A 26,486-nucleotide genomic window follows, 5' to 3' on the forward strand; every position below is an offset into this window, starting at 1 on the left:
AGCTCTGTCCAGGCTAGAAGACAAGAAAATTGGACTTACTACATGCTACCTGTCTACTTGGTTTGTATTTCTTATCCCAGAGTCTGGAGAACGTGAGCAACTAAGGAAGTAGAGAAATAAAGATGGAGATATTTATTAACTCCAAGGGACGGCAAAGGACAGAAGAAAGGAAACGTAACCACAGCACTGGCAAGGCCTTGACATGGCCTTGGAACATGAACGCTGATTGACAATCCCACGGAGACTGTGACGCTACAGTATTAGGGCTGTTAGGGAAAAAAAAAACAGATTTTCCTTACGAGAAATCAGTAAATAACTTTAAAAAATTATTTATTTATTATGTATAGTGTTCTGCCTGCATGTTTGCCTGCAGGCCAGAAGAGGGCATCAGATCTCATTTTAGATGGTTGTGAGCAGCCATGTGTTTGCTGGGAATTGAACTTGGAACCTCTGGGAGAGCAACCAGGGCCCTTAACCTCTGAGCCATCTTTCCAGCCCCAGTAAATAACTTCTAAATTTGCAAAATAAAAAAAATACTTAAAAGAATATTGTTTAAAAAATATGTAGTTGAATACTCCAGGAGGACAGGGACTATGATAAGTTTTAAAAGCCATTGCCTGTGAATAGGACTATGGCCTGGAGGTTTCAAGTGTCTTCAGAAACCATGAGACCTTTTAAAGATTCCAATGCATTATATTGACAGGTATACAAATTTCTGTAGTGTATGTATACAAGTGTGTGTGTGTGTTAATGTGAGTATGGATCATTCTGTGTCCATGCTTGTGTAGAGGCCAGAAGTCAGTCTCCAGTGTGGTTCCTCAGGAGCTGTCCATCTTATTGTTTGAGACAAGGTCTCTCACTGGGACCTGGGGTTTGATGGTTAGGCTAGGCTGTTTGCCAGCAAGCCCCTGGGATCTGCCTGTGTCCACCTCCCTAGGGCTCACACCACCACACCCAGCTTTTTATATGTGTGCTGGGGACTGAACTCAGCTCCCAGGCTTACCCAAGAGGTTCTTTACCAACTGGACCAACTTGTCAGCATCAAGAATTAAATTTAAAATTGGCTCAGTTGTGTTCTATCAGCCACATGTTGGTACCTAGAGTCACTAAGTTAAGCCTCAAACTAGCTATATAATAACTAAGGCACTGTCTAATTAGTTAATGCAGAGAGTTCAGTTTGTTGAGCAAGTTTGGACCTCTTTGGACAGTATTACAGGAAGCTGGAACTAGAACCTAATTAAAGAGGTCAGATCCCATGTAGGACTGTTGCCATCAGTGAAGGAAGAACTCTGCACAGAACTGGGCTCAGTTCCAAATACAGACCAGACAAGTGAGAGTTTGCAGCCCAACTGCATGATGAAGATTGGTAGATGGAAAAGTACTAAGAGGAAACATCAGAGTGAGGGAAAGAGACGGTTCCAATGAAACTGACCGAGCAGAAATCCCGCTGCAGGCTGGCCAAGGTGACTGCCATCACCTGGGGATGGAGGAAGAGAAGACTGATCAGATATCGAGGCTGAATAGATACTGGGGGAGAGCAGGGTTCTTGCCAAGTGAATTAGCAGGAACTTGCTAAAGCTGGATTTTGCACAAATGGGCCCTGCAGAAGGCCCAGGAGCCTGCTGAGCCTAATAGGAGCCTCTTTGTCAGGAACCTTGGAAAATGTACATTCCTGAGTCCCACCCTTGACTAATATAATTCAGCAGGCCTGCTGGGGTCTGAGACTCTGTCCTCCACTTTCCAAAAGACCAGGTGTGGTGTGATGTGGGCTTTGTGGGGTGGAGTGTGTGTGCTTGTGTGTGTGTAGGGGTGTGTGTGTGTGTGCTTGTGTGTGTGTAGGTGTGTGTGTGTGTGCCTGTGTGTGTAGCGTGTGTGTGTGTGTGTGTGTAGGGGTGTGTGTGTGTGTGCTTGTGTGTGTAGGGGTGTGTGTGTGTGTGCTTGTGTGTGTGTAGGGGTGTGTGTGTGTGTGTAGGGGTGTGTGTGTGTGCTTGTGTGTGTAGGGGTGTGTGTGTGCTTGTATGTGTGTGCTTGTGTGTGTGTATGCTTGTGTGTGTGTGTGCTTGTGTGTGTGTAGGGGTGTGTGTGTGTGCTTGTGTGTGTGTGTGCTTGTGTGTGTGTAGGGGTGTGTGTGTGTGTGTAGGGGTGTGTGTGTGTGTGTAGGGGTGTGTGTGTGTTTGTGTGTGTGTAGGGGTGTGTGTGTGTGTGCTTGTGTGTGTGTAGGGGGGTGTGTGTATGCTTGTGTGCTTTGTGTGTGTAGGGGTGTGTGTGTATGCTTGTGTGCTTGTGTGTGTGTGTGCTTGTGTGTGTGTGTGTGCTTGTGTGTGTGTAGGGGGGTGTGTGTATGCTTGTGTGCTTGTGTGTGTGTGTGCTTGTGTGTGTGTGTGTGTGCTTGTGTGTGTGTAGGGGTGTGTGTGTATGCTTGTGTGCTTGTGTGTGTGTGCTTGTGTGTGTGTGTGTGCTTGTGTGTGTGTAGGGGTGTGTGTGTGTGCTTGTGTGTGTGTGTGTGCTTGTGTGTGTGTGTGTGTGCGCGTGTGTGTGTAGGGGTGTGTGTGTGCGCGTGTGTGTGTGTAGGGGTGTGTGTGCTTGTATGTGTGTAGGGGTGTGGGGGGGCGTGGGAGATGCTGGTTGCCTGCACATGGTTCTTTCTAAGCATGTGCCAGTGTTTAGGAGTCTTTCCCTCCCTTCTCTTTCATCCTCCTTTGTCCTGATTTAACCCATAAGTCCCTCTGGATTATAGAACCATCGCCAGAAATTAAGTCCCTGTGTCTGTCTCCAGGATTTAAACTGCCGCAGTCTTTTTCTTCTTCCAGCCCTTGGGCGCCCTCTCCTGCCAGAAGTCTGTTAAAACCTTCAGGATCAAAAATCAGCCTATAAAAAACAACCATTTTCAATACACCAATAATAAACTTGCTAAAAAAAAAAAAAAATCAGGAAAAATAAAATACATGTTCACAATAGTTCCAAAACATTAAACACCTAAGAACAAACCCATACAACAAGATGTGGACTTCAAAACACTGAAGAGCCAGGCGGTGGTGGCTCACCCATTTAATCCCAGCACTCGGGAGGCAGAGCAGGTGGATCTCTGTGAGTTCGAGGCCAGCCTGGTCTACAGAGTGAGTTCCAGGACAGGTGCAAAGCTACACAGAGAAACCCTGTCTCAAAAAAAAAAAAAAACTGAAGAAATCATTGAAGGAGACTCTGAGAAATAGACTGGCAGAATTAATATTGTGAAATGGCTCTTACCAAAAGAAATCTACAGGTTCAATGCAATCCCCATCAAAATCCTGATGACATTCTCACAGAACTAGAAGAAAAACCCTAAAACCCAAATTCATACAGAACCACAAAAGATTCCAGGAGAGCCAAAGCAAACCCAGGCAGAAAGAACACAGCTGGAGGCACCATAACACCTGGTCTCGAATCACTCCACGGTCACAGCGACAAAGCCAGCACAGACGCAGAGGTGGCCCAGTGGTCACGTACAAACCCACACAGCCACAACCACCTGGTTTTTAACCAAGGTACAAAAGCACACCCTGGAGACAGCTCTTCAACAAACGGTGCTGGGGAGACTGAGAAGGTCATACAGAAGAAATCTATTTAACAGATTTCTTCCTCACCGTGTGCAAAACTCAATGATGGGTGAGAAACCTGAGACTACAAGAATACTCAAGAAAAACATAAACAAAACACTTTGTGATATAGGCATAAGCAAGAACGTTCTAAAAATAACTCTAATAGCTCAAGAAATAATCCCAAGATTGGCATGTGAGGTTGCATGAAATTTCAAAGCTTCTGTATAGCAAAGGAACTAGTCCAAAGAATGAAGAGAGCCTACAGAATGGGAGGGAATCTGCTGGGCAGGGGCTTAACATCTAGGATGTGTTAAGAACTACAAAAAATAAACACGCAAAAACAAGTCATCTAGTCAGTAAATGGGATGGTGAACTGAATGGAAAATTCTCAAAAGAAGAAATACAAATGACGAGTCAATACTTTAAAAATTCCTCAATATCCCTAGGTGTGAGGAAAATACAAATTAAAACAGATTTAAGGGTCCATCTCACTCCAATCAGAATGGCTGTCGTAAAGAAAACAAATACCACAAATGTTGGCTGAGGATGTGGGGGAAAGTGGAAATGTAAATTAGTATAGCCACTGTGGAAATTGGTATGGGGGTTCCTCAAAAAGTAACAGGGTAGTAGTTCTTCAGCTCTCCTGCTCCTGGGTATTTATCCAAGGACTCTAAGTCAGCATACCAGGGAGACACTTGCATATCCATGTCCATTGATGTGCTATTCACAATATCCTGAGCCAGCCTAGATGTCTATCAGTGATGAATAGGTAAAGACACAGTGGAATTTTGTTTATCCAAAAAGAAAAAGAAATTATGGAATCTGCAGAAAATGGATGGAACTGAAGAGCATTATGTTAAATAAAATAAACCATCAGAGAGACAACAGATTTTCAAAACCTTATATATGGAATAGAGAGTTAAAGAGAGAGGGGAGGGAAGAGAGAGGTGTGTGTGTGTGTGTGTGTGTGTGTGTGTGTGTGTGTGTGTGTGTGTGTGTGAAGGTGTATGTGCACGTGTGTGTGTGTGTGTGTGTGTGTGTGTGTGTGTGTGTGTGTGTGAGAGAGAGAGAGAGAGAGAGAGAGAGAGAGAGAGGTAGAAAGGGGCTGTGAGAAGAGACAAGGAGGTCTAAAGGGAAAGAGAGGTTAAAAGGAGAAGGTAATGGAATATGTGTCATGAAAACGGAAGGGGACATTTGAGGGAATGAAAGGGTCAGCAAGCGAGGAAGGGGCAGAGGAGGGAAGTGGAATAAGAATAAACTAAAATGACATGTATAAAATGATGTATAAAAATGACCCAGTGAAACCTATTTCTTTGTATGCTACCCCCCCAAAAAAAAATCCTTAAATCCTCCAGCATCCTTAGCCCAGAAATGGCCCCCACTTCTCTCCATTAGGTCATTTCTCAGGGTTGCTGCCAGGCCCTCAAACTTCACGGACCTTCCTGTCAGACATAAAATGGAAAATTAAACATGGGAAAGACTTTCTTTCCAGATAAAGCACATTAAGGTTGGGAAGGCAAGGGACATGGCAGAAATAGGAAAGATCCACGCGGTGGTCAGGGCGAAGGAGGCAACCCAGAAGAATTTTCTCTCCCTCCTTTCTTCACCCTCTGCAGGATTTATGGGTGTCTGGGGAAGCTGCATTCATCTGTTTTCCAAAAAGAAGAGGAAGCAAATGAGTTAAGCCAAGAAGTTCCCTAGACTTGGAAGCAGAAGCAGAGGGTTCAATATCCACACTTGTTCTCCTCAACACTTAGAAGTGGGCTTCTCTGCCAGCACCATGTACCATGTCAGCTGGAATCAGACCCCATAAATCATAACCATGGATTCTGACTTCATGCTCCACAGGATCTTTCTCTCAGAGCAGAAGATGCTCAGCATGTGGCTCAGAAATAGTCGCATGAAAGCTTGACTGTTAGTGTCTCTTGCTTCTGAAGTTCCCTTAAAGGACACACACACACACACACACACACACACACACACACACACACACTACACACATATACACAATGCACACAGACACATGCTGATACACATACACACAAAAACAGATGCTCAGTGACTTCTGTGGACTATAGCCACTGTGATCTTGTCTTGCCCTGCTCTGCCTGAACTCTGTGACTCCTTGAGATTCGTCCCCATTGCCATCTGTATTCCCTCAAGTCCTCCTGCTTCTGGCTCTCCCTTTTTTCCTTCACTGGCTCTCTTCTTCTCATGACTTTAGATGTTCAGCCTTCTCTCTCTTCCTGTTTGTCTTGGGTATGCCTATAGTTTAAACTTCAGCACAAATTCATATCTGTAGACTGAACCTTTGCTAAACTCAAAACATCTACCAGATACCTGGCATCTGAGCCATGTCACACATCAGTACACCAAAGACAAACCTAAGCAAGGTGCTAACACTACAGATGAGTGCCAGTGAGGTGGGCTGGGAACTGCAGTGCTGGGAAGATGAGCTGGGAACTACAGTGCTGGGAAGATGAGCTGGGAACTGCAGTGCTGGGAAGATGAGCTGGGAACTGCAGTGCTGGGAAAATGAGCTGGGAACTTCAGTGCTGGGAAGATGAGCTGGGAACTGCAGTGCTGGGAAGATGAGCTGGGAACTGCAGTGCTGGGAAGATGAGCTGGGAACTGCAGTGCTGGGAAGGTGGGCTGGGAACTGCAGTGCTGGCGAGGTGGACTGGGAACTGAATGCTGGCAAGGTGGGCTGGGAACTGCAGTGCTGGCGAGGTGGACTGGGAACTGAGTGCTGGCAAGGTGGGCTGAGCACTGGCTCTTAGCCCTCCCAGAAATTCAGCTATCGATATGGAGGAGAGCTAGGAATGAAAGGAGATTTGGCTGGGAAGAGAAGTGGCCAGTTCTGGGTACAGTTTGTCTGGTCCCAGGAAAAGTGAGGCAAGCTTCCTCATGGAACTTTGAAGGGTAGTGTCTGAAGGACAGGACTGATTAAGTAGAAAAGAAGCTCCTAGGGAGAAGGTGAGGTCTTCTGAACTTTATCTTAAGAACCACAAGGAGCCACTGGATCCTTCCACACCAAGAAACACACTGATGGGTCACAGTGTGAACTGGGTGGAACATCAGGGAATTGATGATGCTTATGTTGCAAGCTGGTAGGTCCACAGGATTTCTTTGTATTCTTAGACTTCATAGGTTATGTTTTTATGTATTTGGGGGCACATGCTAAGTATTTTGCAATCTTTTAAATGGAGAGGATGACATACCAGAGGGTGGAATAGTTTGCACAAGCAGAAAGAGTGGTAGTTTGGGTTAGAGCAATCCCCATGAAGCAGGATTAGAAGGTGGTTCTAGAGACACTTGGGAGGCAGAGTTGGCAGGAAGAAATGTAGGGCTATGAAGAGGAGGCTATAAAAAGGACTCGTGGAGATCTAGATGGTAGGGCCACCCACCAAAACAGACATCACTAGGAACCAGAGAACTACAAGGTGGTGGAGATCAGGCTTCTGTCCTTAAAACATTAGACATAAGTTGGCCATGCAGGCAACATCACTCCACAGGCCAGGACATAAAACCAAATGGCCACATATGTCTGTGCCGATTCCCTATTGGGCTGCTCCTGGCAGGCAGAAAGTGGATAGCTCCAACTACTTGTACTCTCATGGTGTGGAATAATGCTTCTGTACACTGTGACTATGTATTGCTCTCATTGGTTGATAAAAAGCTGACAGGCTGGTAGCCGGGCAGGAAGTTTAGGTGGGACAGCCAGACACAGAGGACTCTGGGAGGGAGGAGAACAGAGTTAGGAGAGATACCAGCCAACCACCCAGCAAGCAGAACATGTAGAAAATGAAGTAATAATCCATGAGCCATGTGGCAAAGCATAACTGGAAATATGGGTTAACTTAAGGGTAAGAGTTAGCTAGCAACAAGCCTTGGCAGAGCTATTGGCAGAAGAGCATTTACAAGTAATCTTAAGCCTCTGAGTGGTTATTTGGGAACTGGCAGGTGGAAGAGAAATATCTGCCTGTACTCTCTTGAGTATGAGCAAAAGCAGGAGTCACCACAGCACAAAGGGACAAGGTGCTGAGCCCTGACCCTCAGAATATCACACAAAGAAAAAGAATTCAAACACAGAAAGTACCTGTCTGGTGGCCCTGCTGCTGCTGCTGCTGGGGAAGCTCCAGAAAAGACAAGCCCACAAAGGTGGAAAGAGGGGCCATGGTCACCTAGGCCAAGCCTGGGGACTATCAATTACAGTGAGTGGCAGGAGGTCTGTCAGGTAATAGTAATGTTCTAAAATTGGGTTGTTGCAATGATAGTCTTTCTTTCTTTAGTTTTGTTTTGTTTTGTTTTGTTTTTTGAGACAGGGTTTCTCTGTATAGTCCTGGCTGTCTTGGATCTCACTTTGTAGACTAGGCTGACCTCAAACTCACAGAGCTCCTCCTGCCTCTGCCTCTCGAGGGATTAAAGGCATGTGCCACCACACCTCACAAAATGATAGTTTCTTAACTCAACAGATTATTAAAAATTATCCAATCATACACATAAAATGAGGTAGTTTTCTGATAAATATTATACTTCAACAGTAGAACTGTAAAAAAAATAGTTTGGACTGTCAAGATAGCTCAGTGAGTAAAAGTATTTGCTGCCAAGCTTGACAACCTGAGTTCAACTCCCAAGACTCATGGTAGAGAACTGATTCCCACAAGTTGCCCTCTGACCTTCACATATGCACTGTGGCATGCACACACCCACATATGCATATATACACACACAATAAATAAATAAATAAATGAATATGTAAAAAATTAAAAACAGGTCAGTTTCAGCATGTTGGATTTGGGTTGTTGATGAGGCATTCTAAAGCAGGTGCTGTGAGTAGGGGCTATGCTACCTACAGCTGAGAAAGTACACAAGAGAAAAATGACAGTAGGCAAAGCCGTAAGAACGAAGGGAGCTGAACAGAGAAGGAAAGAAAGAACAGAGTCAAGGCTGAGACCAACTTTTAAGGAATCGGAGAAGAAAGTCTATAGACTTTCTTCAAGCTGGGGGTCAGAGAGACAGGAAGATAAACCAGCAGAAAACCTGACCCAGGCCAAAGTAAAGGGAAGGGAGAAAGAAGGAGAGAGAGAGAGACAAGAAGGGTCACCAAAAGTCAGGCAACAGAGCAAGGTGCGGCAACAGAATCTGGTGGGCCCTGAGGATCCTGATGCAGAGATTGGACATAGCTCCAGGAGGCTGCATATCCCAGGGATACAACCACACAGGGATGGCATGGTGGGAAGAGTGAAACCCCAGAGGGTAGGGAAGGGATGGATGAGTCTGAAGAACAATGAGGGGACCAGCAGCATGCTGGGGTGGAGATGAAGAGGCACTGAGTTCACATCTATGTAACTAGAAAGAAATGGCCAGAACTATGCATTCCAGGGGTGACTACTTAAGACCCTCAAAGGTCTGGCCACCACTTTCTTTTCTAGTCATGCTTCTCACCTTGGAACCGCCATACAAAATGTAATGGTCCAACATATAGTGCTGTTTGCAGTTCTCCAAACACGCCATTCTCTTTCACACTTCCCTCTGTTTGCTTCCACAGCTTCCTTTACATGGAGTGTTCCCAAAACAAGCCTCCCCTCTACCCCACATGTTTCTGGGCTCCAACTCAGTGTTCATATTCACCCTTCTTCCTTTGCATACACACAATTCAATGTGGATCAAGGATGAATTCTTTTTGAGCTTTTCCTGCTTGCCAACCCCACACAACACAGTCAATGCTAGGTTGTTTGGAAATGTTCTCTGCCAAAGCTGTTAATACATAACATTTCAGTTTAGCTTCAGGTAGATGTTTTTAGACAAGGGCAGAAAGCAGTTACATTCTTCACCAAAATATCACAAGAACTATCTCCAAGCTACATATTAAAATTCTTCTCTGAAACCTCTTGAGATAGGTTCAGATCCTCCTCAGCACCACTGTCTTCCATGCTCCTATGAGTATGGCCTATTATGCCACACTTAAAGCATTCCACTGCTTCCTAACCCAAAGTCCCAAAGTCCACATTCCTCCAAACAAAAACATGGTCCAGCATATCACAGCAATAACCAAGTCCCTCATATCAACTTCTGTCTTAGTTAGGGTTTTTATTCCTGTGAAGAGACAACATGACCATGGCAACTCTTATAAGGGAAATCATTTCATTGTGGCTGGCTTACAGTTCACAGACTGAGTCCATTGTCAGCATGGTGGGAAGCATGGCAGCATGCAGGCAGACATGGTGCTGGAGGAGAGGTAACTAAGAGTTCCACATCTGGATCTGCAGGCAGCAGGAAGAAAGAGTGAGCCACTAGGCCTGACTTGAGCTTTTGAAACCTCAAAGCCTACCCCACAGTGACACACTTCCTCTAGCAAAGCCACACCTACCCCAGTAAGGCCACATCTCCTAATAGTGTCACTCTCTATAGGCCTATGGGGGCCATTTTCATTCAGACACCACACATGGTAAATGCCTTAATAAATGTCAGCTCCATGGGCAAAGTGCCCACTTCCTCTTTTCCTATTGAGGCCTTGTCTGTGGACACACTGTTGGGCTCTAGTATGGTGAAGGTAGCTGAAATGTTCTTAGAAACCATGGCCCATATGTTTTTTGCCCACATCTAAGGCATAATTTCTCAGTGTTTCCAAAACTCTGTCGTAGTGACTTTTTCTGCTGCTGAGATAAAACACCCTGACAGAAGCAGCTTAAGGCAGGGTTTATTCAGTTCACAGCTCCAGGGTACAGTCTGTCATGGTGGGCAAGCACTGGTAGTGGGAGCTTGAGGCAGCTATGTAGTAAGGAAGCAGAGAACAATGATATCTACCTGTCTGTCTGTCTGTCTATCTATCATCTGTCTGTCTCTATCAATCATGTATCAAATACCTCACTCTGGGGACTCTGTGACCCCAATGTCTCAAGGTTGTAACAGGCTTTCTCAGACTGCCAGCCCCCACAGAACTTGTGTTGTGGAATATTACTTTAACCATGTAAAGATGTGTTACATTTGTTTATGTTGCATAATATTTAACTATATAAGGTGTGTTGATTTGTTTATGTTGCATTTGTTTAATCAGGCAAAGATGTGTTACATTTGCTTATGCTGCATTTGTTTAATTATGTAAAGATGTGTTGCTGTTTTACCTTGCAAGGTAATATTCCACAACACAAGTTCTGATGCCTGGGCATCTTGGCAGGACTTCTAGAAATGTTGAGGGGTATCCACCAAAGAATACTGTCAAACATAAGTTTAAGCCAACAGAAAGTCTTTATTAGCCATCTGGTGACTACATTGGGTGTTTGGGATCCCAGTGCAGCACTGAGCCTTTCTCAAGGTGAGCCTTTAAGCACAAAAACTGTATCTTGGGTTGACATACTTCAGTTAACAAGAACAGTTAGTCAGAAACAGAACTACAGAAGCCAAAAGGCAGGATTAGCACATTTAAAGACTTTCCCAGAACTATGGACTTTGATGGATTAGGTCATTGTTTTCATTTTGGCAGGTGGTATTGTCTACATGCTGAGTTTTATGGCCTGAATGGTACCTCCATCATGGAGTCTGTTATGCAAGGGTCTGGGGACCTGTTACAATGCTGAGACTTTAAACTTTTCCAAAGACTACACGACATGTAACATTATTGCCCTGACTGTGAGTGGAAGCCAGCCTCGTTATTTTTAAACAGCTTAGTTGGTGAAGTGCTTTACTTGCAAGTATGGGAACCCAACTTTGATCCCTAGAATCCACATAAAAACCTTGGTGTGGTTGCCTGTGCTTGAAATCCCAGTGCTAGGAGGCAGAATCAGGAGGATCCCAGGGGCTCTCTGGTCAGCCTGGCCAAACTGGTGAGCTCCAGGCTCGGAGCAAGATTCTGTCTCAAAAAGCAAAGTGGACAGCTACTGAGGAAGGATCTCCAGCCTCTGTGTGCATCTGCACCCACACTCTTGTATACACACACACACACACACACACACACACACACACACACACACACACTTTTTTGGCACCAGATGTGGTGGCATACAACTATAGCCCAGCACTTAGGAAGCTGAGGCAGAAGAATCACTAATTCAAGGTCAGCCTGGGTTGCACAGCAAGTCCTCATCTCAAAGTACCAGATAACACACACAAACACACAGAATAAAAAAACCTTCCTGGGGCTGGAGAGATGGCTCAGAGGTTAAGAGCACTGGCTGTTCTTCCAGAGGTCCTGAGTTCAATTCCCAGCAACCACATGCTGGCTCACAACCATCTGTAGTGAGATCTGGTGCCCTCTTCTGGCCTGTAAGCATGCATATAGGCAGAACACTGTATACATAATAAATAAATAAATCTTTAAAAAAAAATTTTTTTTAAACTTTCTTTGATAATGGGCGGTGGGCAAAGAGGTTCTGTGACTTGTGTTTGAGAACGGCTCAGGGCCAATGTGTCTCTATTGTCACATACTTTTCTATTTTCTATTTAATTCTTTAAGTCATGGAAACCAGAGTGGCGGGTATTTTCCTGTTTTGACAGTAGCTACTAAGTTCTCTGATGACCCGATTGTGGTTTGAGGTACTAACGTGTCTTCTAAACAACCATGTTGGACTTTCACTGACCAGCCAGCCCTGCTGCAAATCTGGACTTTTGCTGCCCTCAGCCTGCCGCACTCACAGCCTTTGTTTGTGTTTTATATATTAAACTACAGCCTCTCCCTCCTGCCCACTTGCTTCCTCTCACCTCCTTCCCTTCTTTCCCTTTTCTCTTTATCTTTTTTCTTTTCCTTCTATTCTTTCTGGTTTTTTCAAAAGCCCCGCCTTCCTTTGTGGTGGTATTGTGTTCCCCGAAATATTGTGTGTTCCCCGAAATAAACTTATCTGGGGTTAGAGAACAGGACACCACAATATTAAACATGAGGATAGGCAGTGGTAGCACATGCCTTTAATCCTAGCATTCCAGAGGCCACATTAGAAACAGCCAGGCATGGTGACACTCGCTTTTAATCCCAGGGAGTGACGGCAGAAAGTAGAAAGATTATATAAGGTATGAAGACCAGAAACTAGAAGTATTTGGCTGGTTCAGCATTTGGCTGGTTCAGCATTTAGGCTTTGGAGCAGCAAAGGTTCAGCTGAGAGCCATTGGGATGAGGACTCAGAAGCTTCCAGTCTGAGGAAACAAAACCAGCTGAGGAACTGGTGAGGTGAGGAAACTGTGGCCTGTTCTGTCTCTCTGATCTTCCAGCATTCACCCCAATAACTGGCCTTGGGTTTGTTCTTATTAATAAGACCTGTTAAGATTCCAACTACATTCCTTTTGTATCAGCATAATGATATGTTAAAGCAATTCTTTCTTGTTCCCAATCATTTCACTTTTAAAATGTTTTTTAAATATATTAACTTATTTTCTATCCCCAAGTCAGTGATTTCACTGTTAATTATATAAGGCTAAGAAATCAGCCTTATTTTCTCCTGTAGGGAAGAAAAAGGAGGCCTGTCCATCATGAGTCTTGGGAGCATAAGGCTTCTTTTTCTGAAGGTGCTCAGATGCCTGGCCGTCCTGACAACTGACTGCCGCCCCCACTTACATTTCAGCCTTTCTATTTCTGTCTGCTGCACCTTTGGCTCCAGCTCTCTGCTGTTCTCAAACCTTTATTGTCTTCTGGAAGCAACCCTCACAGCTGTGGCTTTTGTTGACAAATTGTTTCATCTCCTCTGGGCCTTAAATTATTTTCTCTGAAGTGAAAAGTCACTAGGTATTTTCAGAGACTGTTTTAGGGTCATAATTTGGTTTCTCCAAACTCTGAGTGGTTCCAGTCTCTCCCACCCTCAACCCCCACCTCTCCTACACTCTAGCCCAATTGTAACTTTTGGAGTTTAGGACTTGCTCTGTACTGGGGTGACTTCCATAATTTGGATGACTGGTTTTATGTTGAAAAACTTAACAATGACAAGTCTTAAATTCTTTAATAAAATCTTGCTACAGATATACAAAGGTGATTATTTCTGACTCATCATGACAATCAATTCTCATTTGCTGGGGTGTCTCCCCTCTTGGTCCTTCTTTTGGATCATTTTACCTGAGACCTGGATGTTCTATGCTAGTTTTGCTTCAAGAACACTGGGTCCCTCAGGACCTTGTGGTAACAGTCCTGAAATCCCAGCTGTTTAGGTGGCTGAGGCAGGAGGATCACAAGTCTGAGGCAACAGAGCAAGTTCAAGGCCCACCTGGGCAACTTACTGAAATCCAGTCTCAGAGTACAGATTAAAAAGAAGGCTGGGGAACTCCTTAAATGTCTTTCAGCCATTTGAGCTTCCTCTGTTGAGAATTCTCTGTTTAGTTCTACAGCCCATTTCTTAATTGGAGTGTTGGGCATTTTGATGTCTAATTTCTTGAGTTCTTTATATATTCTAGATATCAGTCCTCTGTCAGATGTGGGTTGGTGAAGACCTTTTCCCATTCTGTAGGCTGTCGCTTTGTTTTGTTGACTGTGTCCTTTGCTCTACAAAAGCTTCTCAGTTTCAACAGGTCCTGTTGATTGTTTCTCTCAGTGTCTGTGCTACTGGTGTTATATTTAGGAAGTGATCTCCTATGCCAATGCATTCAAGACTACTTCCTACTTTCTCTACTATCAGGTTCAGAGTAACTGGATTTATCTTGAGGTCTTTGATCCACTTGGACTTAAGTTTTGTGTATGGTGACAGATATGGATCTATTTGCAGCCTTCTATACGTTAACATCCAGTTATGCCAGCACCATTTGTTGAAGATGCTTTCTTTTTTCCATTGTACAGTTTTGGCTTCTTTGTCAAAAATTATATGTCCATAGGTGTGCGGATTAATGTCAGGGTCTTCAATTCGATTCCGTTGGTCCACATGTGGGTTTTTATGCCAGTACCAAGCTGTTTTTATTACAGTACCTCTATAGTAGAGCTTGAGGAAAGGGAGAACAAGGAATAACAGACCATGATAAATGAAGACCACATGAGAATAGGATGAAGCAAAGTGCTAGAGAGGTCCCCAGAAAACCACAATGATAACTTCACTGGCAGTGGTCGAGAGAAAGCCCGAACTGACCTAGTCTGGTGATCAGATGGCCAAACACCCTAACTGTCATGCTAGAACTCTCATCCAATAACTGATGGAAGTGGATGCAGAGATCCTCGGCCAGGCCCCAGGACCTCCAATTGTCGAGAAAGAGGAGGGATTGTTAGAGTGTGGATTGTTGAGACCAAGATTGGAAAAAGCACAGAGACAAATAGCCAAATTAATGGAAACACATGAACTATGAACCAAAAGCTGTGGAGCCCCAACTGGATCAGGCTCTCTGGATAAGTGAGACAGTTGAATAGCTTGAACTGTTTGGGAGGCACCCAGGCTGTGGGACCTGGACCTGTCCTTAGTGCATGAGCTGGCTGTTTGGAACCTAGGGCTTATGCGGGGACACTCTGCTCAGCCTGGAAGGAGAGGACTGGACCTGCCTGTACTGAATCTACCAGGTTGAGCTGAATCCCTAGGGGAGTCTTTGCCCTGGAGGAGATGGGAATGGGGGGGGGGGAATGGGGGGAAGGCGGGGGGGGGGAGGACAAGGGAACCCATGGCTGATATGTAAAATTAAAACACAAATATCTGTATAAAAAAAATAAAATAAATATATTTTTAAAAAGAAGAAGAAGAAGAAGAAGGCTGGGGGCCAGGCCGTGGTGGCGCAGGCCTTTAAACCCAGCACTGGGGTAGTCTAGATTTTCTGGTCTGGCTTCCTTTTCCCAGCATCCTCTTGTGGTCCCTGCTCCTCCAGAGCATTTACATAACCCAGTTTAACAACCTGCTGCCTTTCTCCCTGATTTGGCACCCACTGTCCCTTCTTTATTCTCTGTTAAAGTAATAAGGGTATGTTCCATTGCACTTGCCTGAGAGTCTTGAACTGAGCCTGGGTTTCCCGCCATCTGGGTCTGGCTGGGTTGCAACTTCTCTTTGATGTTGTAAGGCTTTTTCAATGAACTTGAGTGTGGCACTTACATGGCTTGTTTGCTTTTTTTTTTTTTTTTTTCTCCTAAGACAAGCACATTTTTTTCTTGAGCTTATTTTGCTGTTTTGTGCTGTTATTTTTAATTGCTTCCGTCGGGGGTGGGGCTGAGGGTGAGATTTGGCTTGAGTTTGCCTCTGTTTGGTATTACTCACATTTCTCCCTCAAAGTCCCACATTCTTAGGAGCTCTTAGGTGCATGCTCGTGCTCTCGCTCTCTCTTCTCTTCTCTCTCTTCTCTCTCTCTTCTCCTCTCTCCCTTCTCCAATCCCCCACTTCTGTCTGACAAACCACTCTTGCAAGGCCACTGATGCCATGTGCAGAAGACGTCAGTAGGAGATGCTCAGGAACTCAGCCCTGCGCAGTCATGAGCCTGGCCATCTGGAAGTCGCCTCTTACTCAATGAAATGGAGTAAACATTGTCCATTATGAAATCCACCACACAGGCTGCCAGGGACGAATGGGATCCCACCCAAAGCCAATTGCTGCTCTGACAGGGAAGTTGGCTAGTGCTGCCTAAGACTACTCCAGCCTCCCCCGTCCCTGATGTCACAATTCAGAGGCTGCTGCCTGCCTGGGAAGTTGTAGAAAGCTCTGCAGGTTTTCTCTGTGTGTCCTACAGGGCTCCCTGAGCCAGGTCCCTGTCTGATGGCATTTATGAAAAAATACCTCCTCCCCATTCTGGTGCTCTTCTTGGGCTACTACTATTCTACAAAAGAAGAGTTCAGACCAGGTGAGTACCAATGTGTCTCTTTTGGAGGAAAAGGCTTAAAACACAGGGGTTCCTAAAGACTTAGCTATATTCTTGGTCCCTACCTCACTGAGAAAGAGGGAACTCTACTGTGGATCTGTAAGTCTGTATCCTCCAGCCACAAGTATTGGGAAGGAGGGTGCAGAGAGGGGCAAGCCACATAGCCAAGTAGGCCAGGCTTCACTTGGCACCCAGGATGGAAAGCAGTTTCAGATCCACAGAAGTGAAGGAATACCCAGATCTGCAGCTCAACCAGATAGCTCCATGGAGATACTGTGCTCCATGGAGATACTAATAACTGAGAGGCCAAAATATAGATAGATAGATAGATAGATAGATAGATAGATAGATAGATAGATAGATAAAAATAGCTATGAAGTTGATGACTAAGTAGAACAGTTGAAATCTCTCTGAACACATTTTGTGATGCTTTTTAAAATTCCCTTTCAATATAGCAAAATGAGATCATGTCAAAAGTGTCAAACTCTGGCAGTTTAGCCAAACTCTGATCTTTCTGGCCTTGTCTCTACATTCTCGGCACATGGAGGTTTTTAAGAATAAAGCCATCTTAAGAGCCTGTCTGTGAACAACCCCGAGTGTTGCTTCAGTGGTTTATAACGTGAGGCAAACTGATCTGGATAGTGAAACAAGGCTTTGGGGTACTCACAGCCTTTGTCATTCCCAGAAATGCTCCAAGGGAAGAAAGTGATTGTCACGGGAGCCAGCAAAGGGATCGGGAGAGAAATAGCATATCATCTGTCAACGATGGGAGCCCATGTAGTATTGACAGCGAGATCTGAGGAAGGTCTCCAGAAGGTGAGCATTCTGTCCCACAAATAAGTGTGCCTTCCTGTGCCCAGCTTATGGCCTCACACATATACACAAAGGCTTGCCCCCCTCCCCTATGGCCTACATGCCCATATACAGGTACAAATATTCCCAGGAATATAAAACTGCTACTTTTAAGCATACACACACACACACACACACACACACACACACACACACATACACACACACGCACACAATGTTAGCCACAGAGATCTTTGGTTGTATATGTTCATAGTCATACCTGTTCACACACATGGACCTGTATAGATGCATACATCCGGGAACTGGAATTCCCGAACCTGCTCATGCATTTATGTTGTCATGCTCCATAGACTCACAAACTCGAAAGTTCTAGGTCATACCAACACTCACAAACCCTAATCTATCCCTGTAGAAACCTGCAACCACACCCATAACACATTTTGAAACATTTGTTCATAAATTCTGCAGAGATAAATTATGGACTTAAACTCTAACACAACAATGATTTATACATTTAAGATATGTCAGAGAACAATGATCATCTAAGAATATTTAAGCACCCCTCCAAATGCATGTGTAAATACACACACACACACACACACACACACACACACACACACACACACAGTTTCTTCTAAGCAGTTCTGTGAACAAACCCTCATTTAAGCCCCAGTTACTCCAAAACTATACATGAAAGCCCACAGCCAAGATGGCCACCATTTCTGCTGTGTCTCTCTAGGTGGTGTCTCGCTGCCTTGAACTTGGAGCAGCCTCTGCTCACTACATTGCTGGCACCATGGAAGACATGACGTTTGCAGAGCAATTTGTTCTCAAAGCAGGAAAGCTCATGGGTAAGGCTCCCCTCCCTTTTCCTCCTCTGGTCTTAGAGAGTTCCAGATGGGGAAGGGAACAGGATTGCTTCGAAGTGGTCTCTCTCAACCCAGCCATCCCTTTGCAGGTGGACTGGACATGCTCATTCTCAACCACATCACTTACACCAGTATGACTTTCTTCCACAATGATATCCACTCTTTGCGAAGAATCATGGAGGTCAACTTCATCAGCTACGTGGTCCTGAGCGGCGCTGCCTTGCCCATGCTGAAGCAGAGCAATGGCAGCATTGTTGTCATCTCCTCCATGGCTGGTGAGTGGGCCAGGGGCCAGGGTAGAAGTCCAGAACAAAGTAGTGCTGGGATTATGGTAGGCTCTGTGGTGGGCACATTGCATCCATTTCCATGCAGGGAAGTCACACTGCATGAACTTGAAAGCTTATGGTATTATTATACACAGACAGGTTCACTCATGAGAGACTTGGGGTGTCAACTTAGGGACATGTATGTTGAAGAAAAGATACACTAAGGAACTAGCAAAGTAAGGATTGGTCAAAGTAAGACTACAAAATCCCAGAAAGGAACAGACAAACTGAACAGTCCAGGATGTCCATGGGAAACTTGATGTGTGAGCTACACCTGGGAGAGGACAGGGGCAGGAAGAGCTGCTGGGGCACGGCTAGTCTAGTCTCTTCATAAAAGAGACCTAGTCCTATTGGATAGAAAAGACTTTGCTTCCATCATAACCCAAAGCCACAGGGTGGTGAGGTCAGTGTATACAAAACAGGAGTAAGAATAGAACACCTTAAGGGCATACAGTAAGATGGTTAGCTAGGGAAAATGAATTGAAGAGTAACAGAGGGAGACTGCTCCAGACCAGTGGTTCTCAACCTTCCTAACGCTGTGACCCTTAGTACAGTACCTCATGTTGTGGTGAACCCAACCATAAAATTTTTTACTTGCTACATCATAACTGTAATTTTCCTACTGCTATGAATAGCCATGTAAATATTTGATATGCAGGAATCTGATATGTGACCCCATGCTCCCAATGCTGTGGTGACCAACAGGTTGACAACTGCTGCTCTAGGGTTGGCACAGCACTTAGAGTTCTGTCAACCCCCTGGTGTCAATCCCCAGTACTGCGGGGAGGGGGCAGGGATATCAATGTATACTGAGGATATTCTTCTAACCTCAATTTGTAGCGTTAAAAATGAAATTTAGGCTGAGTGTAGTGACACAAGCCTTTAATCCCACCACTTGTGAGGCAAAGACAGGTGGGTCTCTGTGAACTCAAGGACAGCCTGGTCTACAAAACAAATTCCAGGCCACTTTAGTCTATATAGTAAGAAAGATCCTGTCTCAAAAAGAAAGTGATATTTAAACAAGTAGACAATATATACAAAGAAACAATATCATAGATAGAGCTCTATGGCATGGAGGGGGTCCCCAATGTTTTGCATGGTGGCAGCATCCAACGACATCACTGAGAATCTCCAGAGGTGAGGATTTCTCCTGGATTCAGGGCAGAAGTCCTACACATATTTGCTGATTAGTAAAAGATGTGGTTGAAAGGTCAGAACAGAGATATAAACCAGCCTTATAAGTGTAGTTCTTAGAATAGAAGCCGGGCAGTGGTGGCGCATGCCTTTAATTCCAGCACTCAGGAGGCAGAGCCAGGTGGATCTCAGTGAGTTCGAGGCCAGTCTGGTCTACAGAGCAAGATCCAGGAAAGGCACCAAAACTACACAGAGAAACCCTGTCTTAAAAAAAAATGCAAAACATGTTCTCCTATCATAAATTATCTATTTAAATAAATAAATGTAGTTCTTAGGATATTAAAAAAAACAAGTGCCCACCTGGGCGGCGGTGGCGCACACTTTTAATCCCAGCACTCAGGAGGCAGAGCCAGAGCCAGGCTGATCTCTGTAAGTTCGAGGCCAGCCTGGTCTACAGAGCAAGATTCAGGACAGGCACCAAAACTACACAGAGAAACTCTATCTTGAAACAAAACAGAACAAGTGACCTAGGAGGCCATGAACTGTTAAATACTTCAGAGATGCCAGTTCTCCTTGGGATGCATAAGGCCATCAATATAGTAAAACACTCTCCTTTCTGGCCCAGGAAAGGCCTGCATGGTGACTGGATAAAGGGACAGTGTGTCTGTGCCACCCTGGAGCACAGTGATTGATATGCACCCCTGTGCTTCCAGCCAGCACAGACTCTGGCCCCTCCTCGCCCACAGACATGCTGGGCTGAAAGCAAAGGAGAGTTTCCAGAGGCATACTGAGTGGAAGGGTGCTGGGCACATACCCAGTGAATCCTCTGCACTGGCCAAACCTCCCCCCCTACATTGGTCATGGTGTGGGTGACTCCAGCGATTCCTGATTCTATTGATGAATAGAAACATGAAGTCCAAGCAAAAGCTGTTTCACCTTTGCCTAGAGAATTTTACTTATATAATGTATATAATCTAGATGTGCTTGGAAGGAGCAAGGATTACTACAGACCCTAAAGTTCTAATGGAATTCGGATAACCTATGTTTCTGTACATCACAGGCATCTACAGAATGACACTTAGTAATTTCCATGGGGTCTGGGAGGTAGAAATAGAGTTGTGTAGCTCTTCCTGTGTCTGTCATTTGGGTAGCCTAGAGTTCAGCTTTCTTGCTTTAAAACATATCTCTGAATTTACAAATTAATTTCTCATCCTAAGAAGAGTATTGTTTCATGGTGTATTGCTTTATACATGTTTCCATTTTGTGCATATGTGTAGTGTTTAAGTACATGAACAAGTATATGGATGCCAGAGGCTGACACTAATCACCTTCTCTAATCACTCTCCACCTTCTTTTTGGAGGTGGGGTCTCTCACCAAAACCTGGAGCTCACTGACTGGCTGGCTGGCCAGCAAGCCTTCTCCTCTACAGTATCAGGGTTACAAATGTATGCTCGGCTTTTTTTTTCCTTTAATGTAGTGCTGGGGGCCTGCACTCGGGGTTGAGTGACAAGCATAAGAACTGATGGAACTGTCTCCCCAACCCTGGTGTCTTCTTTAAAGCAATCAGGAAGTATGTTCAATAATCTTTACTTTTAAAAATCTGAATCTCACAAACATCTCACTAAACATCAAACTGATCCTGAGGTCAGAAACAATATACTGAGTCAGAACTGTACTCACTTCCAGTGCCTTTCACTTTTTGCTGAGTTACAACACAGAGCAATTGTCTTTTTCCTCATGCATTTCTGGGTATCATACTTCTTCAGGCTTGGCTAGCTCCTTAGTCCTCTGAGATGCTGCTGATGTTTGCACACACAACCCAGCACCCTTTCTGGTCCCACTGAACAAGTTCGTGTCTTTATCACATGCTGTTACATTAATCAGTCTTCCCTCCTCCCACCATGGACTCCTAAAATGTAACTTCAGCTCCTGTAACTAAGGTCCAAATTTATAATGCCTTAAGCAAATCTAAATTCATTTTCTCCTGTGATCAGTCCAGGGTAGGAAGCCAAGGCTGATAGGATAGTCCCTACCCCATGAAGCTAAGAACCAACTGGGTCAAGACTACAAGACCTGTGGTGCTACATTCATCTGCATGTCCCAAAAGGCTTGCTGTCATGTCTGAATTCTAGCTACAGAAAATGAAGAACACATTCTAAAACCTGTAACTGTCGACCACAGCAGGCTGCAGATGGGATCAACTAAAAATCAGGGCTTCTCCTTCTACAAAAGAGCAGAAACATTGCTGAATCACACACCGTCCATGCCAAGAAACACATGAGAGCAGAAGAAAATGATCCAAGAGTGGCTGTGAATCCCAGCACTCAGACACTGAGGCAAGGGGATTACCATGGGTTCCAGGCCATTCTGGGTTACAGACTGACACTTGGTCTCAAAAAAAAAGAAAAGAAAAGAAAAAGAAAAATTAGCCTACAAAAAATGTCTTCCCATACCCACTCTATCATATTCGAGAATACCACATGAATGAATCCCTGCCACCAAAAACAGTGCAGAAGACAGGCAGGCAGGAGAAAAAGCATGCCCAGCTGGTATTTCTAAAACTGTGATACTAGTTCCTGAGTTTTACTTTAAAAAAATCATTAGGTTTGAAGAAAATATTTGGGAAAAGCCTATCTGCCTGTGGTTAAAATGTCCCTTCTTTGTTTTGTTGTAGAAGGTAAAGCTGATTCCACTTTTGAGTCACCTGGTTCTATGGGCTCCATAACCATGACCCATTGTGCCAGTCACCTGCATGGCATGGGAACTGGGCATCTGTGTGGCTTTACTACCCCTCCTCAATGTGTAGTCCCTCAGAGGAGTCAGGGACAGGCCTATCATCCCTCCCTCCAACCCTCACTCTACCCCCTAAGTCTATCTACACCCATGTCACAGGGAGTCTTTTTAGGCAGCACCAGAGAAATTTAAACAAATCCTGTCTTCATTGCATTCTGAAAGGTTACCTTCAGAAGTTGTTTCTCTCTCTCTCTCTCTCTCTCTCTCTCTCTCTCTCTCTCTCTCTCTCTCTCTCTGAGTGTGTGTGTGTGTGTATATGTATGTGTGTGTGTCTATCTCTCCCCCTCCCCAATATCCCATTACCACTAACCATAAAACAAATAATAAGCACCTGAGTAGATATAAGTGAACAGATACAAGTTCTTGATATCAAGGAAAACAAAAGAAGAGCTTAAACTGAAACCAGACATGATAATAAAAGACTGGGTTTCTTAGATCAAAGTGAAAATGCACTGAAAGAACACTGGACCTTGTCAATGGCCTCAGACCCTTCTTTCAAAGCTTCCTAACTGTTAATTTTTTAAAAAAATCAACTTTTAATATACCTATAGGTGGATGGATTGATGAATGGGTGGAGAGACAAATCTACTTTTCCATCCTATCCAAACACACTTATTCTCTGGCTTATTCAACTATCTACAGAGATTTTAACAATGTTTAACTGCAGTTGAACAGTACTTCAGGCACAATGTCAAGGTTAAATATTCTCCAGGTCAGCACATTAATGAGAATGAGGTCATTTGTTGGACTGTAACATTTGTGTCAGCTGAGGGCTGCCTGTGTGGTCTAAAGCAAGCTCAAGAATTTAACATTATAGGGAGGGAAGGAAAAAAGCAGGTTTCTCAACTGCACAGATCACCTAGCAGGATTCAGCATCTCATAATGTTTTGCATAAAGATGAGAATGTACAGATGTTAATCTCATACAGCCCTGGTACTATGGCTTCCAGAAAGTAAGCCAGCTCCTCAATGTGCTGCTGTAGCTCTAGCTTGGGAAGGTGGTAGGGATCCAAAGGAGGATGTAAAAGGGCCTGGGCACCAAAGTAGGAAGTCATGTTCCCCCCTCACCCAACCTGTTCTGATTGCTCTAAGAAAATGTTCCCATTTACCTTTCAATCCAATTAACCCAGAAATAATTGTCAAGGTGAGTGGAAGCCCTTATGGGGTATTCTGGAATTGGAGTATTGTGGGGGCTAGAAATATACAAGGTAAAAAAGCATGTGTATTAGTAGCTGGTTCATGCACGGGGCTTGAAAGAATGCCAAGGAGGTCAGAGTGAGACTCACCGAAGACCTAAAGCCTCCAAGAGTCACTGTGGATAGACTTTAAGGCACTGAACTTGGGCGAGACCTGAATGATTAAGGCAGTACCCACTGAATTATGAATCATGTCCTATCTGCCCCTAATATGAGAAGACAGGGAGATTTGAAATCAGAAAGTCTCTCTGTGAAAATAGTAACATTTTTGTAGGTTAAAGACAACATGTTATCCATCATGACTGCTTTATGTTTTCTTTTTACAAGGCTGGGTGGCCTGGCATGGTGACGCATTCCTGCAATCTCAGACCTTAGGAGGTAGAGGCAGGGTATGGGCTCTGCTCTGAAACATTGCAAGTTTCAAAGTCAAAACAAACAAAAGAATGGTGGAGCTGCCTGGCCGGCCATGGCTTTATTCAAAGTCATTTCTAAGTGCTATCAATACCCACCTCAGGGGTGAGGAGAGCAAGAACACTGCCAGCAAATACATCTTATTGGAGGGACACAAGTAGAAGATGCATGTGCCCAAAGTAAACTCAACACAGATGCATATTTAGACTAAAAATCTGCCTCCTGAATTTCTCAACAAAACGTGTGCTGTGAAATAATATTGTCCTCAAAAAGGAAGCAGAGAAAGAAACAAGGGAATTCTGAAATGAATTGCTCATGAAAGATTAAGAATAGAAGGCAATAGCAACAGGAAAAGCAATACCATCAACGTTTAGAGTTGTTTCTATGATATGAAAGTAATGGCATTCACAGTAAAAAAACAAAGGATATGTTAAAGCTGCAAGCAGAAGTCAGTGGTGGCCTTGAAAGCTCCACATAACCACAGGGAACAACCTTCAGTGCTATAAAGAGACTGACAGGACACTGCAACTCACAGTTGTCCTGAATGTCCAGATGGTCCCAAACAAGCTTACTCCCTGCTTTGGCATCCCGTAAGGGCCACAGGTAGTAGCATTGATGTGGGAGACCTTCCCCCACTTTTCCCAGGATACTCTTGAAGGGAGAAGGATAAGAAATAATATAATATAATATAATATAATATAATATAATATAATATAAATATAATACAATAATATAAGAATGATAAACCTAGCAGATGAAGAAAGACAGAAACACAGGATAGCTTCAGGAGGACCTGGTTCAATATCCAACAGCCCAGAATTTTATTTAAAAGGGCTTTTTATAACAATGCCAATGAGCAAGGCAAAAGACCTTCCCCTAGCTAGGTAAAGCCAAGTGTAGGCCCTTCCAAATACCTGGAAACCATGCCCATGATCAAACCATCCCCTTATGCAGCCCTGCTGGGTAAAGCAAGCTCAGATTCTCTGACCCTGAGAAATTTGGGCCTCCATACATTGACTTATAACCCTACCACTTAGAAGGCTGATGCAGGAGGACTGTGAGTTTGAGACTTTGGAAAGGACTATGGGACTTTTAAGTGTTTTATATTGCTCTTAACATGAGATCTGGGGAATGAACAAGAAAGGAAAGGTTATGGTTTAATAGAGATGTATTTGTGTTTCAAGTTGACCTTGTCTCAGAAAAAAAAAAATCAGAAAACCAAAAAATATATCTAGAGTACTTGTAACTCAGCAGAGTACTTGTCTTCTATTCAAGAAGCCCTGGGTTTGATCCCCAGCACTGTACAAAGTAGTTGTGGGCTGCATGCCTGTAATCTTAACTGGAGGATCAGAAGTTCAAAGCTACTCTCTGCTACACAGGGAGTATCAGGCCAGCCTAGAGTAGAGACCCAGAGAGAGAGAGAGAGAGAGAGAGAGAGAGAGAGAGAGAGAGAGAGAGAGAGAAAGGAACAAAAAGTTTCCTGAACCTGAAATGATATTTTTGATAGATTTGTAGCACTCATCTGAGTGGAATATGGGATGAGTGGAACAATGGGAATATTTTAAGGTCATTTATATGCATTATCAAACTGCTTTAGAATGACAGAACACTGGACATTTAAAACAGAAAAAAAAAATAGAGGCTGGAGAGATGGCTCAGAGGTTAAGAGCACCGACTGCTCTTCCAGAGGTCCTGAGTTCAATTCCCAGCAACCACATGGTGGCTCACAACCATCTGTAATGAGATCTGGCACCCTCTTCTGTATACATAATAAATAAATAAATCCTTTTAAAAATAGAAAAAATAAAGCCCAACTATGAGCAATAACAAAAATGAATTGTAATCTATTACAAGCCACAGAAAACAATGAGTTCACTATTACATAATCACATGACTAAACAAATAAAAAGAGGAGGCATTTCCCCCATATGGTGGAAGGCCAAATGATAAACACAAAGGGAACAAGGACACTGGAGAATCACCAGTTAGCAACCATCATGGTAATCATTTATCCAGGACACATTAATGAATGTTAAAAACCAGAGGATGAAGGTTTAAATAACAAACAGAGAATTTGCACTAATCTCAAAGTGCTACCCACTCAACAACAAAAAAGCAAACAATGAATTCAATTGGCCAAAGAACTTGAAAAGATACTTCCCTAAAGAAGATATTCAACCATCCAATAGAAACATGCAAAAATGTTCAACATCTCTAATCACTAGGGAAACCTCAAGTGTAAGGAGTCATCAACCCATACACATTGGCATGCTGCTACCATGATAGGCAAGGAGGAAGGAAGGAAGACAGAAAGAAAAAGGAGGGGAAGGAGGAGAGAAAGATGGAGGGGAGAAATACAGAAAAACTGGAGGCCCTGTAAAATAGCAGTGGGGATGTAAAATGGTACAGCTATGTGGGGGAAAAACACAGTCACTCCCCAAAACATTTGAAAATACCATTGCACATAACCCCACAGCTCTCCTTGTGGGTAGATACTCAGGGTTAGAATCAGTCTTAGAGATTTGAAAACAGCTAGAATGCAAGAGCAGCCCAAGCCTCCACAGACAGATGAGAGCATGACAAAACAGTAGGATAGTGTGTGGTCCTAACCTGGAGGAGATCCTGACACACACA

The 26,486-nt window shown here is 44.0% G+C and overlaps 1 protein-coding gene across 1 annotated transcript in view; it reads left to right on the forward strand.

The window, feature by feature from the left end:
* The window catches only part of Hsd11b1 (hydroxysteroid 11-beta dehydrogenase 1), a 42,491-nt gene that overhangs the window by 4,660 nt on the left and 11,345 nt on the right, over window positions 1–26,486 (forward strand). The window contains exons 2-5 of the mRNA XM_036202389.1: window positions 16,182–16,292; window positions 16,996–17,126; window positions 17,863–17,974; window positions 18,082–18,267. Coding sequence (XP_036058282.1) covers window positions 16,208–16,292; window positions 16,996–17,126; window positions 17,863–17,974; window positions 18,082–18,267 — 514 coding nt within the window. The 5' untranslated portion in view covers window positions 16,182–16,207. The remainder of the gene's footprint in view (window positions 1–16,181; window positions 16,293–16,995; window positions 17,127–17,862; window positions 17,975–18,081; window positions 18,268–26,486) is intronic.

Source organism: Onychomys torridus, chromosome 11, assembly GCF_903995425.1.
Source record: "Onychomys torridus chromosome 11, mOncTor1.1, whole genome shotgun sequence".
Classification (NCBI taxonomy): domain Eukaryota; kingdom Metazoa; phylum Chordata; class Mammalia; order Rodentia; family Cricetidae; genus Onychomys; species Onychomys torridus.